This window comes from Hyla sarda, assembly GCF_029499605.1.
Source record: "Hyla sarda isolate aHylSar1 chromosome 1 unlocalized genomic scaffold, aHylSar1.hap1 SUPER_1_unloc_2, whole genome shotgun sequence".
In the NCBI taxonomy this organism is placed as follows: Eukaryota; Metazoa; Chordata; class Amphibia; order Anura; family Hylidae; genus Hyla; species Hyla sarda.
Window position 1 is genome coordinate 1165110 of NW_026607581.1, and position 15126 is coordinate 1180235.

The 15126-nt window shown below is 45.1% G+C and overlaps 1 protein-coding gene across 1 annotated transcript; it reads left to right on the plus strand.

Moving 5' to 3' along the window:
* Positions 1–11327: 11327 nt before the first annotated feature.
* On the plus strand, positions 11328–12274 carry LOC130298068 (uncharacterized). The gene is made up of 2 exons (XM_056550964.1): positions 11328–11429; positions 11516–12274. Exons 1-2 carry the CDS (start codon positions 11419–11421, stop codon positions 12114–12116), a joined length of 612 nt encoding a protein of 203 aa, XP_056406939.1. The 5' UTR covers positions 11328–11418; the 3' UTR covers positions 12117–12274.
* The last annotated feature ends 2852 nt before the right edge of the window (positions 12275–15126 follow it).

Sequence of the window (15126 nt, forward strand, 5' to 3'; positions counted from 1 at the left end):
ACCAAAAGTTCAATCCTCTCGTGATGAGATCCGATGCTCATAAGAAGGGGCTCCGTGCGGAAACGTATGGTACAGTCCAACCTGGCTCCGTTGACCGCGGAGATGCGGAGTGGCTTGACAAGACGGGTCACCGGAATATGGAATTTATTCACAAAGGACTCCCGAATAAAATTCCCAGAAGCTCCAGAGTCCAGACAGGCCACGGCTGAGAGGGGAGAGCTGGCTGAAGTGGAAATCCGAACAGGTACCGTGAGACGTGGAGAAGCCGACTTGGCATCAAGAGACGCCACACCCACGAGAGCTGAGTGTGAGCGTGCGTTTCCCAGACGTGGAGGACGGATTGGGCAATCCACCAGAAAATGTTCAGTACTGGCACAGTACAAACAAAGATTCTCTTCCTTACGGCGATTCCTCTCTTCCAGGGTCAGGCGAGACCGATCCACTTGCATGGCCTCCTCGGCGGGAGGCCTAGGCGCAGATTGCAGTGGAGACTGTGGGAGAGGTGGCCAGAGATCTAAGACTTTTTCCTGGCGGAGCTCTTGATGCCTCTCAGAAAAACGCATGTCAATGCGAGTGGCTAGATGAATGAGTTCATGCAGGCTAGCAGGAGTCTCTCGTGCGGCCAGAACATCTTTAATGTTGCTGGATAGGCCTTTTTTAAAGGTCGCGCAGAGAGCCTCATTATTCCAGGAAAGTTCAGAAGCAAGAGTACGGAATTGTATGGCGTACTCGCCAACGGAGGAATTACCCTGGACCAGGTTCAGCAGGGCAGTCTCAGCAGAAGAGGCTCGGGCAGGTTCCTCAAAGACACTTCGAATTTCCGAGAAGAAGGAGTGTACAGAGGCAGTGACGGGGTCATCACGGTCCCAGAGCGGTGTGGCCCATGACAGGGCTTTTCCAGACAGAAGGCTGACTACGAAAGCCACCTTAGACCTTTCAGTAGGAAACTGATCCGACATCATCTCCAGATGCAGGGAACATTGGGAAAGAAAGCCACGGCAAAACTTAGAGTCCCCATTAAATTTGTCCGGCAAAGACAGGCGGAGGCTAGGAGTGGCCACTCGCTGCGGAAGAGGTGCAGGAGCTGGCGGAGGAGATGGTTGCTGCTGCTGTAGCTGAGACTGAATCTGCTGTAGCTGCGACTGGAGTTGCTGAGTCATGGTGGTCAAGTACGACAGCTGGTGATCTTGTTGGGCAATCTGTCGGGCTTGCTGGGCGACCAGTGTGGGGAGGTCGGCGACAACAGGCAGAGGAACTTCAGCGGGATCCATGGCCGGATCTACTGTCACGATGCCGGCTGGCAGGTAGTGGACCCTCTGTGCCAGAGAGGGATTGGCGTGGACCGTGCTAGTGGACCGGTTCTAAGCCACTACTGGTTTTCACCAGAGCCCGCCGCAAAGCGGGATGGTCTTGCTGCGGCGGTAGTGACCAGGTCGTATCCACTAGCAACGGCTCACCTCTCTGGCTGCTGAAGATAGGCGAGGTACAAGGGAGTAGGCAGAAGCAAAGTCGGACGTAGCAGAAGGTCGGGGGCAGGCGGCAAGGTTCGTAGTCAGGGGAGATAGCAAAGTTCTGGTACACAGGGTATAAACACACAAAAACGCTTTCACTAGGCTCTAGGGCAACAAGATCCGGCAAGGAAGTGCAAGGGAGGAGACTAGATATAGCCAGGAAACAGATGGGAACCAATTAAGCTAATTGGGCCAGGCACCAATCATTGGTGCACTGGCCCTTTAAGTCTCAGGGAGCTGGCGCGCGCGCGCCCTAGAGAGCGGAGCCGCGCGCGCCAGCACATGACCGCAGGAGACGGGAACGGGTAAGTGACCTGGGATGCGATTCGCGAGCGGGCGCGTCCCGCTGTGCGAATCGCATCCCCAACGGCCATGACAGGGCAGCGCTCCCGGTCAGCGCTGACCGGGGAGCTGCAGGGAGAAAGGCGCCGTGAGCGCTCCGGGGAGGAGCGGGGACCCGGAGCGCTAGGCGTAACAAGCAGCTGATAAGTACTGGAAGGATTAAGATTTTTTTTATAGAAGTAATTTACAAATCTGTTTAACTTTCTGGAGCCAGTTGATGTGAAAAAATAGTTTTTAACTGGAATACCTCTTTAACCCCTTGGGGACTCAGGCTTTTTCCGTTTTTGCACTTTCGTTTTTTCCTACTCACTTTTTAAAAATCATAACCCTTTCAATTTTGCACCTACAGATCCATATGAGGGCTTTTTTTTTTTTTTTGCACCACCAATTCTATTTTGTAATGACATCTGTCATTTTACCCAAAAATCTACACCGAAACGGAAAAAAAAAAAAATCATTGTGCGACAAAATAAAAATAAAAAATACAATTTTCTAACTTTTTATGGACTTCCATTTGTACACAGTACATTTTCCAGTAAAAATGAACCCTTATCATTATTCTGTAGGTCCATACGATTAAATTGATCCCCTACTTATATAAGTTTGATTTTGTCGCACTTCTGGAAAAAATCATAACTACATGCAGGAAAATTTATATGTTTAAAATTCTCATCTTCTGACCCCTATAACTGTAATTTTCCACGTACAGGTCGGTATGAGGACTCATTTTTTGCGCCGTGATCTGAAGTTTTTATCGGTACCATGTTTGTTTTGATCGGACTTTTTGATCGATTTTTAATAATTTTTTTATGGTATAAAAAGTGACCAAAAATACGCTAATTTGGACTTTGGAATTTTTTTACATGTTCGCCATTGACAGAGCTGTTTAATTAACTATATATTTTTATAGTTCAGACATTTACGCACGCGGCGATACCATATATGTTTATATTTATTTTTATTTACATTTATTTATTTTTTTAAATGGGAAAAGGGGGTGATTTGAACTTTTATTAGGGAAGGGGTTAAATCACATTTATTAACTTTTTTTTTGCAATGTTATTGCCCCCATTAGGAGACTATAATATACAGTACATTGATTGCCAGCACTGATCAATGCTATGCCTTAGCATTGCATTGTTCAGTGTTATCGGTGATCGATTGCTCAAGCCTGGATTTCAGGCTTGGAGCAATCAATCATCGATCGGATGCACCGGAGGCAGGTGAGGGACCCTCCTCTTGTGTCCTTGGTACCCCGCAGTTTTGTTGTGACGGTCCTGATCAGCGCCCTCAGCTAGCTGGAAATGCTATTTTCCTATTTTAAATGCCGCAATCAATTTTTTTGCTTTAAATCAACTGGTGCCAGAAAGTTAAACAGATTTGTAAATTGAAAATCTTAATCCTTCCAGTACTTATCAGCTGCTGTATGCTCCACAGGAAGTTCTTTTCTGTCTGACCACAGTGCTCTCTGCTGACACCTCTGTCCGTTTTAGGAACTGTCTAGTGCAGGATAGGTTCACTATGAGGATTTGCTCCTACTCTGGACAGTTCCTGACATGGACAGAGGTGTCAGCAGAGAGCACTGTGGTCAGACAGAAAGGAAATTAAACAAGAAAAGAACTTCCTGTGGAGCATACAGCAGCTGATAAGTACTGGAAGTATTAAGATTTTTTTTTGTTTAACTTTCTGGCACAAAAATGTTCTCCAGCAGAGTACCCCTTTAACTCATACTAATAGTCATGGGTATGTCTATTATATTTGGGGGGGGGGGTGTCTATGATAATTGAGGATATGTCTATTATAATTGAGGGTGTGTATTATTTTTTGGGTCTGTCTATTATAATTTAGGGTGTCTCCTTTATAAATGGGGATGTGTCTATTATAATTGAGGGGGCGTCTATTATAAATGGGGATGTGTCTATTATAATTGAGGGGGCGTCTATTATAAATGGGGATGTGTCTATTATAATTGAGGATGTGTCTATTATAATTGGGGGGGGAGGCGTCTATTATAAATGGGGATGTGTCTATTATAATTGAGGGGGCGTCTATTATAAATGGGGATGTGTCTATTATAATTTAGGGTGTCTCCTTTATAAATGGGGATGTGTCTATTATAAATGGGGATGTGTCTATTATAATTGGGGGGGTGTATTATAATTGAGGATGTGTATATAATTGGGGTGTGTCTATTATAATTGGGGGGGCGTCTAATATAATTGGGGTTGTCTATTATAATTGAGGGTGACTGCTTTATAATAATTCTTTATTTATATAGCGCCCACAGATTCCGCAGCGCTGTACACTCATATTGGTCACTGTCCCAATTGGGGGGTCACATGTTTTTGAAGTGTGGGAGGAAACCGGAGGAAACCCACACAAACATGGAAGAACATACAAACTCTTTGCAGATGTTGTCTTCTGTGCTGCAAGGTAACAGTGCAAACACCTGAGCCCCCGTGCTGCCCCATGAGGGGGGTTTATCCTAATATATATATATCTGGTTCATTACGAGTCCAATCCTCCTCCCTTGTGGGCCGGTGCAGTGCCGTAGATTGTGATTTGCCATAGATTGTGATGGAGTGACTCAGCAGTTTTCCCTGCTCGAGCGCTCCGCCTCCATCACATTCTATAGGCTGACACTCGCACACCCCCCAACCATTGGTTACTGCGGGGGCTGGGGGGGCGAGTGTCACATGACATATTTAACCCTCAGGCATCGCAGCTCACGGCAGTCTCACTTGGGCTATCACAGGGACAGGATCTCTCCCTGTAATAGCCCGAAGCTGTACGGAGCTCTCATGGCGTCTGTGGCCCGATTCCAAGAGCGGTATCGGGCCACAGAAGCTAATACTTTTATTGTCACCCGCCAGTGCGCTCGCTCGACACCGCTATCGAGATCCCTATGCCTGATAGCGGCGTTATCAGCTTGTCACCCGCCAGCGCGCTCGCTCGACAGTGCTATCAGGATCCCTATGCCCGATAGCGCTGACAACCGCTTGCCTCCCCTGCTCTGCTCCCCGTCCCGTTAACTCTCAGGGAACGGGGAACAGAAAGTAGAGCAGCGGGCGCCGCTAAAGTAGTACTGCACATGCGCAGCACTACGCAAATAGCATAGGTAGGTAGCGTAGCCGTACATTAGTGTAGGTTGTAATTTAGCATAGTTTAGCATTAATAGTAAAAGGAGGTTAGGCACCACAACTCCCAGCATGGGAGTTGTAGTTTAGGACTACAACTCCCAGCATGCCCAGACAGCTAAAGGCTGCCCAGGCATGCTGGGAGTTGTAGTTTAGGACTACAACTCCCAGCATGCCCAGACAGCTAAAGGCTGCCCAGGCATGCTGGGAGTGGTAGTTAAGCTTAGATTAGACAGCGAAGGGACCACAACTCCCAGCATGCCCAGACAGCTGAAGGCTGCCCAGGCATGCTGGGAGTTGTAGTTTTACACAGGTATAAAGTAGTTAGCGTAGCGTTAGCTCAATTTTAGCGTAGCTTTAGTTTAGTGTTAGCGCAGTTGTAGCTTATTTAGCATAGCGTAGTGTTAGCGCAATTGTAGCGTAGCTTAGTGCTAGCGTACTTTTAGCGTAGTGTAGTGTTAGTGCACTTTTAGTGTAGTGTTAGCATACTTTTAGTATATTTAGCATAGCGTATTGTTAGCGTAGTCTTAGAGTAGTGAGCGCAGCGTAGTCTTAGATTAGTTAGCGTAGTGCAGTGTTAGTCCAGTTCTAGCATAGTTGGTGTAGTTGTACACGGGTGTAGTGTAGCTAACTTAGTTTTACAGGCAGATGAAGTGTAGTTTAGAGAGTTTAGTGTGGGGTGTAGCTTAGCTTAGTCATAAAGTGAAGGGGCTACAACTCCCAGCATGCCCAGAGAGCCAAAGGCCGTCCGGGCAGGATGGAAGTTGTAGTATTGCAAAAGTAGCAGAGGCAGTTGCGCTCTGCTACGTTAATGCAGTATACAGTCACATGTATAGATGGCTGGATACGGTGATCACAAGGCCACTTACCCACCTCCGTTCCTGCTCAGTCACTGGACTATTAGCAATGCAGGAAGATGACGGAGCTGGAATGGGGGTGGTAAGTTAGGCTCTCCAGGTAATAACCCATTTTTTTTGTGTTTGTCTTCTCTTTTCAGATACGTGAATGCGGAGGACTATATCGGAATCGGTGGACTACGATGATGACCTGCATTTTTTTCTTTTCTTTTAATAAAATGGTTAACGAGGGCTGTGGGGGAGTGTTTTTCCTAATAAAAATGTTTTAACTTGTGTGTGCTTTTTTTTTCTTTGTTATTACTTTACAGGCTTAGTAGTGGAAGCCCTCTTGTAGACGAAGTCCATTACTAAGCTGGGGCTTAGCGTTAGCCCCAAAAACAGCTAGCACTAACCCCCAATTATTACTCCGGTATCCAACGCCACAGGGGTACCGGGAAGAGCCGATACCAACAGGCCCAGAGTGCCAAATATGGCGCAATTGGGCCTGGGCGGTAACGGGCTGGCGTTATTTAGGCTGGGGAGGGCCAGTAACGATGGTCCTCACCCACCCTGGTAACGTCAGGCTGTTGCTGTTTGGTTGGTATTTGGCTGGAAATGAAAAGATGGGGAACCACACACGTTTTTTATTTTTTTTTTAATTTTTAAATTTTTTTTTTAGTCGCTGCCGAAAAGTGACCTCCGTGATGCCGTGCAGAGGAGCCGGGAGAGAGCGTAACTCATCTGCTTCACTGACCCCGCAAGACAGCCGAAGTGCAGACAAGTAAGGAAAGGGGAAGAGTGGTCTTCAACCTGTGGACCTCCAGATGTTGCAAAACTACAACTCCCAGCATGCCCGGACAGCAGTTGGCTGTCCGGGCATGCTGGGAGATGTAGTTTTGCAACATCTGGAGGTCCGCAGGTTGAAGACCACTGAATGCCATAGGAGGAACATGATGGGGGAATAATGAGACAGGGAAATGATGAGGGGGGGATGAGACAGGGGGAAATGATGAGAGGGAAGAATGATGGGGGGATGAGACAGGGGGAAATGATGGGGGGATGAGGGGGGATGAGACAGGGGGAAATGATGAGAGGGAAGAATGATGGGGGATGAGACAGGGGGAAATGATGGGGGGATGAGGGGGGATGAGACAGGGGGAAATGATGGGGGGATGAGACAGGGGGATGAGACAGGGGGAAATGATGAGGGGGGATGATGGGGGGATGAGACAGGGGGAAATGATGGGGGGATGAGGGGGGATGAGACAGGGGGAAATGATGAGGGGGGATGATGGGGGGATGAGACAGGGGAAATGATGAGGGGGGGTGATGGGGGGATGAGGCAGGGGGAAATGATGGGGGGGATGAGACAGGGGGAAATGATGGGGGGGATGATGGGGGGGATGAGACAGGGGGAAATGATGAGGGGGGGTGATGGGGGGATGAGACAGGGGGAAATGATGAGGAGGGGTGATGGGGGGATGAGGCAGGGGGAAATGATGGGGGGGATGAGACAGGGGGAAATGATGGGGGGATGAGGGGGGATGAGACAGGGGGAAATGATGGGGGGGATGAGACAGGGGGATGAGACAGGGGGAAATGATGAGAGGGGGGATGATGGGGGGAAGAGGAGGGAAATGATGAGGGGGGATAAGACAGGGGTAAATGATGAGGGGGGGGATGAGACAGGGGGAAATGATGAGACAGGGTGGGGGATGATGAGGGGGGAATGATGAGACATGGGGAGATGATGAGATATGGGGGGTGGCGATGAGAGGGGTAAATGTGGCACAGGAACTGATAAAAGGGAAGGAATGATGTGGCACTGGAGGGGACGGGACCAAACTGAGGTGCAGAAGAAAACGAAGTTGGGGAGATGATGTGGCATTTAGTCCAAGTCATTTATTTTAAATTTTATTTTTTTTACTTAAATTTCCCTGTTAAAATGGGGGTGCGTGTTATACGCCGATAAATACGGTAGTTATGACTTTTTCCAGAAGTACGACAAAATCAAACCTATATAAGTAGGGTATTATTTTAATCGTATGGACCTACAGAATAAAGATAAGGTGTCATTTTTACCAAAAAATGTACTACGTAGAAACAGAAGCCACCAAAAGTTACAAAACAGCGGGTTTTTTTTCAATTTTGTCTCACAATGATTTTTTTTTCCATTTCGCCGTAGATTTTTGGGCAAAATGACTGACGTAATTAAAAAGTAGAATAGGTGGCGCAAAAAATAAGCCATCATATGGATTTTTAGGTGCAAAATTGAAAGAGTTATTATTTTTTTAAAGGCAAGGAGGAAAAAACGAAATTGCAAAAACTGAAAAACCCTCGGTCCTTAACCCCTTAAGGACTCAGCCCATTTTGGCCTTAAGGACTCAGACAATTAAATTTTTACGTTTTCATTTTTTCCTCCTCTCCTTCTAAAAATCATAACTCTTTTATATTTTCATCCACAGACTAGTATGAGGGCTTGTTTTTTGCGCGACCAGTTGTTCTTTGTAATGACATCACTCATTATATCATAAAATGTATGGCGCAACCAAAAAACACTATTTTTGTGGGGAAATTAAAACGAAAAACGCAATTTTGCTAATTTTGGAAGGTTTCGTTTTCACGCCGTACAATTTCTGGTAAAAATGAAGTGTGTTCTTTATTCTGAGGGTCAATACGGTTAAAATGATACCAATTATTACATACTTTTACATTATTGTTGCGCTTAAAAAAAATCACAAACTTTTTAACCAAATTAGTACGTTTATAATCCCTTTATTTTGATGACCTCTAACTTTTTTATTTTTCCGTATAAGCGGCGGTATGGGTGCTCATTTTTTGCACCATGATCTGTACTTTTTTTTTACACCACATTTGCATATAAAAAACTTTTAATACATTTTTTATAATTTTTTTTAATACAATGTATTAAAAAAGTAGGAATTTTGGACTTTTTTTTTTTTCGTTCACGCCGTTCACCGTACGGGATCATTGACATTTTATTTTAATAGTTCGGACATTTACGCACGCGGCGATACCAAATATGTCTATAAAAAATGTTTTTTTACGCTTTTTGGGGGTAAAATAGGAAAAAAACTGACGTTTTACTTTTTTATTAGGGGAGGGGATTTTTCACTTTTTTTTTACTTTTACTTTTACATTTTTTTACATTTTTTTTTACACTTGAATAGTCCCCATAGGGGACTATTCATAGCAATACCATGATTGCTAATACTGATCTGTTCTATGTATAGGACATAGAACAGATCAGTATTATCGGTCATCTCCTGCTCTGGTCTGCTCGATCACAGACCAGAGCAGGAGACGCCGGGAGCCGGACGGAGGAAGGAGAGGGGACCTCCGTGCGGCGTTCTGAATGATCGGATCCCCGCAGCAGCGCTGCGGGCGATCCGATCGTTCATTTAAATCGCGCACTGCCGCAGATGCCGGGATCTGTATTGATCCCGGCACCTGAGGGGTTAATGGCGGACGCCCGCGAGAATGGCCGATCTCGCGGGCGTCGGCCATTGCCGGCGGGTCCCTGGCTGCGATCAGCAGCCGGGATCAGCCGCGCATGACACGGGCATCGCTCCGATGCCCGCGGTTATGCACAGGACGTAAATGTACGTCCTGGTGCGTTAAGTGCCACCTCACCAGGACGTACATTTACGTCCTGCGTCCTTAAGGGGTTAAATAAAATAATTTTTCCAATGTGTTTTTTTAATGAATTTTCAGGGTTAGTAGTGGAAGCTTGTCTTATTGACTGAATCCATTACTAAGCCAGGGCTTAGCGCTAGCCCCCAAAACAGCTAGCGCTAACCCCCAATTATTACCCCGGTACCCACCGCCACAGGGGTGCCGGGAAGAGCCGGTACCAACAGGCCCGGAGCGTCAAAAATGGTGCTCCTGGGCCTAGGCGGTAACAGGCTGGCGTTATTTAGGCTGGGGAGGGCCAGTAACAATGGTCCCCGCCCACCCTGGTAACGTCAGGCTGTTGCTGTTTGGATGGTATTGTGCTGAGAATGAAAATACGGGGAACCCTATACGTTTTTTTTTTGTTTTTATTTAAATAGTTGTAGTTCTGTAACATCTGTCCCTTTTGAAAATTGCTTCTCTACTTTGAAGCCCTCTAATTTTTAAAAAAAGCAAAAATATGTCCATTTTATGATGCCAACATAAAGTGAACATATTGTACTTGTGAAGAAAAATAAAATTTATTGTGAATATCAATTTTCCTTACAAGTAGAGAGCTTCAAAGTTAGAAAAATGCAAAATTTTCAAAATTTTCATTAAATTTGGGGATTTTTCACCAAAAAAAGGATGCAAGTAACGCCGAAAATGTACCACCAAAATAAAATAGAATATGTCACGAAAAAACAATTGCAGAATCAGAATATTCAGTAAAAGTTTTTTCGCGTTATTAATTCGTAAAGTGACGGTGGTCAGAATTGCGAAAAAGGGCCCAGTCCTTAAGGTGAAAAAGGGTTGCGTCCTTAAGGGGTTAAGAAACACCTTATTTTCTGTCCGCCAATACAAAATTCTCTAATAGTGCCCCTCCCGAGACTAGACTCTGGATCCGCCCCTGGTTGTGGTTAAACTTTACTTTCCTGGAAAAGTTTCTGAGTTGCCCATAGCAACCAATCAGATCGCTTCTTTAATTTTTCATAGGCTTTTTCAAGAATAAAAGAAGCAATCTGATTGGTTGCTATGGGCATCTCAGCAGCTTTTCCACTGGTCAGGTTTTGATAAATCTCTCTCTATGGGGGAGATTCATCAAAACCAGTGTAGAGGAAGAGTTATGCAGTTGCCCATAGCAACCAATCAGATTGCTTCTTTCATTTTTGAAAAGACCTCTGAAAAATGAAGGAAGCCATCTGATTGGTTGCTTTGGGCAACTCAGAAACTTTTCCAGAAATGGAGGATGCTAACTTTTTGTATCTTATATGGAATTATTCCTATATTCATACATTTTGGAATCATCGATCTTATTGAAAAAAGGTATAACATTAAGATCGAACGAGACCCTTAGATGCTTATCCTTGGAGATGTCGGGGAGTCTATATATAAGAAAAGTTTAATTAGACTATTTCCTTATGCAAAGTTGCTGTCCGGGCATGCTGGGAGTTGTGGTTTTGCAGCGGTTGGGGGTTCACAGCTTAGAGACCACTGCTATAGAGGGTGCAAATGTATCCGAGCCCTGGAACTCAAATAATGTGAAATATGAGATGATCAAAATGGAGCCCCTGCACTAATTACTTGGGTTCTGGGGTCTGTAAGGTCCATAGTAGAAACATCAGGTTCTGTCCATAGCAGATACTAAATCATGGCAGCTCTAAGAAACAAGCAGTCATCGTGACATCAGACATGTGATGTCATAGACAGCTGGAGTCCTGACATTCCACTGACAGCCGCCCGAGCCTTCATTCTGTAGATTATTACAGTGCGATTAGCAACTTCTATTTCTTCTTCTTGACTGAGATGGAGCTAAAAGGTTTGGGGTTCGTCCCCCTTCTGTTGGCGTTTTGGTGTGCGGCCTGGCTTGCCACCAGCTACATCGTGACGGTCGTCCTCGGCCATGCCGCCTCGCCACTGATGCACATCAGGTAAGATAAACAAGCACAAGATTCTTATTTCATGGGTTGGGAGTGAGGAAATATCCACAATAACATTGGTTTCTTTTCCTTCACAGTGACGTGGGAAATTTCTTTCCCGAAAACATATTATTGAGAATTGGTTTCATAGGGACGTCCATTGGCACTTTGGTACTAACCTTTCTTATTTATAAGTATATGGTTATGCATACTGAAGAGTTCAGGGGTCATCAGGTCCTGATCCAGAGGATCCTGCTGGCCATTGTGTGGGCCTCCTGTTTTGGTACAGCTGTCATGCATGTATTGTCCCCCGAAGAATATCCCAGGATACACTTTGTCAGCACGATAATTTCCATTACATGTGAAGCCTTATACTACCTTGGGCAGTCCATCCAGATGTATAAATTACCAGGAGCAAACAAAGTCATCCACCATAGTAGATGCACCTGCTGTGGCCTGGCTTTTACCTGCGCAATTTTCTACTTTGGATATAAAACATTACAGGAATTATTCTATGATGATGAAGACTGGGACGAGATCCGTGAAATCACCACCATAATCATCGAGTGGGTGATGCTTCTACTGATCCTGATAAACATCGTGACCTATTATTCCACCATGCAGAGGTTAATGTTAACCGTCTCCAGGAACAGCTGCAAACTCTCTCTTAGAGTAAGAATTGATGACTTCGGGGTGTAGACCACCACGGGGGCCATCAAGTGGACTTCTGGGAGAGATACTGCACAGGACACGGAAAACATCTAAAGAATAATAACTGGGGGACTACATATGGTGCCAGTAATCATGGCACAATAATATGAGCTGGTGATATTACCTATACAAAAAAATAAAAAAAATGTAAAAAAAATATTGGTGTGTGATGTGTAATACCTACCGTATATACTCGAGTATAAGCCGAGTTTTTCAGCACCATTTTTCTTGCTGAAAACGCCCCCCTCGGCTTATACTCGAGTGATCTCTCCGCCTGTCAATCCCTTTTCAGTGGTCTTCAACCTGCGGACCTCCAGATGTTGTAAAACTACAACTCCCAGCATGCCCAGACAGCCATCGGCTGTCTGGGCATGCTGGGTGTTGTAGTTTTGAAACATCTGGAGGTCCGCAGGTTGAAGACCACTTCGGCCTTCGTCATCATCCAGGCCCCCCCCCCCCCTCTTTTGTTTTGTACTCACCCCCCCAGTTTGGGTGAGCTGGTCCGGGCCATCTATGCTGCAGGGACCGTCCGGTGGGGAGGGATACTCGTTCCGGGCTGTCCATTTTCACCGGAGGGCCCTCTTCATGCGCAACGTCCCTGTGCGTCGTCGTCAAGGCAACATCACTAGGACCAGCTCACCCTAACTTCCTGCCGAGGGGAGGTGAGTACAAAACAAAAAGGCCACAGTGGTCTTCAACCTGCGGACCTCCAGAGGTTTTAAAACTACAACTCCCAGCATTCCCGGACTGTCTGGGCATGCTTTGAGTTGTGGTTTTGCAACATCTGGAGGTCCGCAGGTTGAAGACCACTGATGAAGGGATTGAAAGGCGTTGATGATGAAAGGGAGGGGGATGATGATTAAGGGGGGGATGATGATGAAGGGGGGGATGATGATGAAGGCCGCAGTGGTCTTCAACCTGCGGACCTCCAGAGGTTTCAAAACTACAATCCCAGCATGCCCAGACAGCCGATGGCTGTCCGGGCATGCTGGAGGTTGTAGTTTTGCAACATCTAGAGGTCCGCAGGTTGAAAACCACTGATGAAGGGATTGACAGGCGGTGATGATGATGAAGGGGAGGGGGGGGATAATGACGGGGGTCTGGATGATTACATGGGGGGATGATGTATTTCCCACCCTAGGCCTATAGTGAAATTAGGGGCCTCGGCTTATATTCGGGTCGGCTTATACTCGAGTATATACGGTAGTTAGAAAACCAGAATCATTATAACCTCCCTCTGCATTACCCTGTTTATTATTTTCCAAGCAAGCACTTTGTTCTAATTCGTCCACTCTCTGGCGTGCTCCTTGTATAAGGGGTTTGGGATACACTTTTTGTTTAAAACGATCCTCCAGGTTATCTAGTTGTTGCTGGCATTTTTGTGTGGAAGAACAATTCCTCCGGATTCTTTTCATTTGACTTAATGGAATGTTCTTCTTCCATTGTTTCCGACTGTTAAAGTCGAGGTAGTTCCTTAAAATAGGTGGCAGTCTGCGAACAGCCATCCTGAATATAGATATTTAAATCCAGGAACTCAAATTTTTTGAGGGGACTGATGCAGCTCTGCCTTTGGCAATCTCTGGCTCTGCCATAGCGCTTTTTTTGAAGGGGCGTGTCAGCTGCCGCTTCGTCTGGTGGTCAACACGCGCTATCTGGCCAGCGAGCCAGGGCCCCGTACAGGAGATAGGGGATGTTTTTCAGCACTGGACTACTCCTTTAATTGCCTCCAAAATGACGTTCCTCTGATGTATTTTTTTTCGGTCTTTATGTACCTTAGGTAGAAAATAAAAATAAGGTACATTTAGGTTGGGGTTAAATATATATCATGTTTTTCCCTCTTAACTCCTTGGGGACGGAGCCCATTATAACCCTAAGGACGGGAGCATTTTTTGCAATTCTGATCACTGTCACTTTAAGCATTAATAACTCTGGGATGTTTTTACTTTTCCTTCTGATTCCGAGATTGTTTTTTCATGACATATTCTACTTTATGGTAGTGGTAAATTTTTATCGATACTTGCATCATTTCTTGGTGAAAAATTCCAAAATTTGATGAAAGAATTGAAAATTTTGCATTTTTCTAACTTTGAAGCTCTCTGCTTGTAAGGATATCAGACATTCCAAATAAATTATATATTTATTTACAAATACAATATGTCTACTTTATCTTTGCATCATAAAGTTGAGATGTTTTTACTTTTGGAAAACATCAGAGGGATTAAAATTTCAGAAGCAATTTTCCAATTTTTCACAAAATTTTCAAAATCAGAATTTTTCAGGGGCCAGTTCAGTTGTGAAGTGGATTTGAAGGGCCTCCATATTAGAAAACCCCCATAAATTACCCCATTATAAAAACTGCACCCCTCAAAGTATTCAAAATGACATTCAGTAAGTGTGTTAACCCTTTAGGTGTTTCACAGGAATAGCAGCATAGTGAAGGAGAATATTCAAAATCTTCATTTTTTACACTCGCATGTTCTTGTAGACCCAGTTTTTGACATTTTACAAGGGGTAATAGGAGAAAAAGCCCCCCAAAATTTATAACCCAATTTCTCTCGAGTATGGACATATCTCATATGTGTATGTAAAGTGTTCGGCGGGCGCAGTAGAGGGCTCAGAAGGGAAGGAGCGACAATGGGATTTTGGAGAGTGAATTTTGCTGAAATGGTTTTTGGGGGCATGTCCCATTTAGGAAGCCCCTATGGTGCCAGAACAGCAAAAACAAAACACATGGCATACTATTTTGGAAACTACACCCCTCAAGGCACGTAACAAGGGGTCCGGTGAGCCTTAACACCCCACAGGTGTTTGACGACTTTTCGTTAAATTCGGATGTGTAAATGAAAAAAAAAATTTTCACTAAAGTTCAGTTTTTTTCCCAAATTTACCATTTCTACAAAGGGTAATGGGAGAAAAATCCCCCCAAAATTTGTAACGCAATTTCTCCCGAGTACGGAGATACCCCATATGTGGCCCTAAACTGTTGCCTTGAAATACG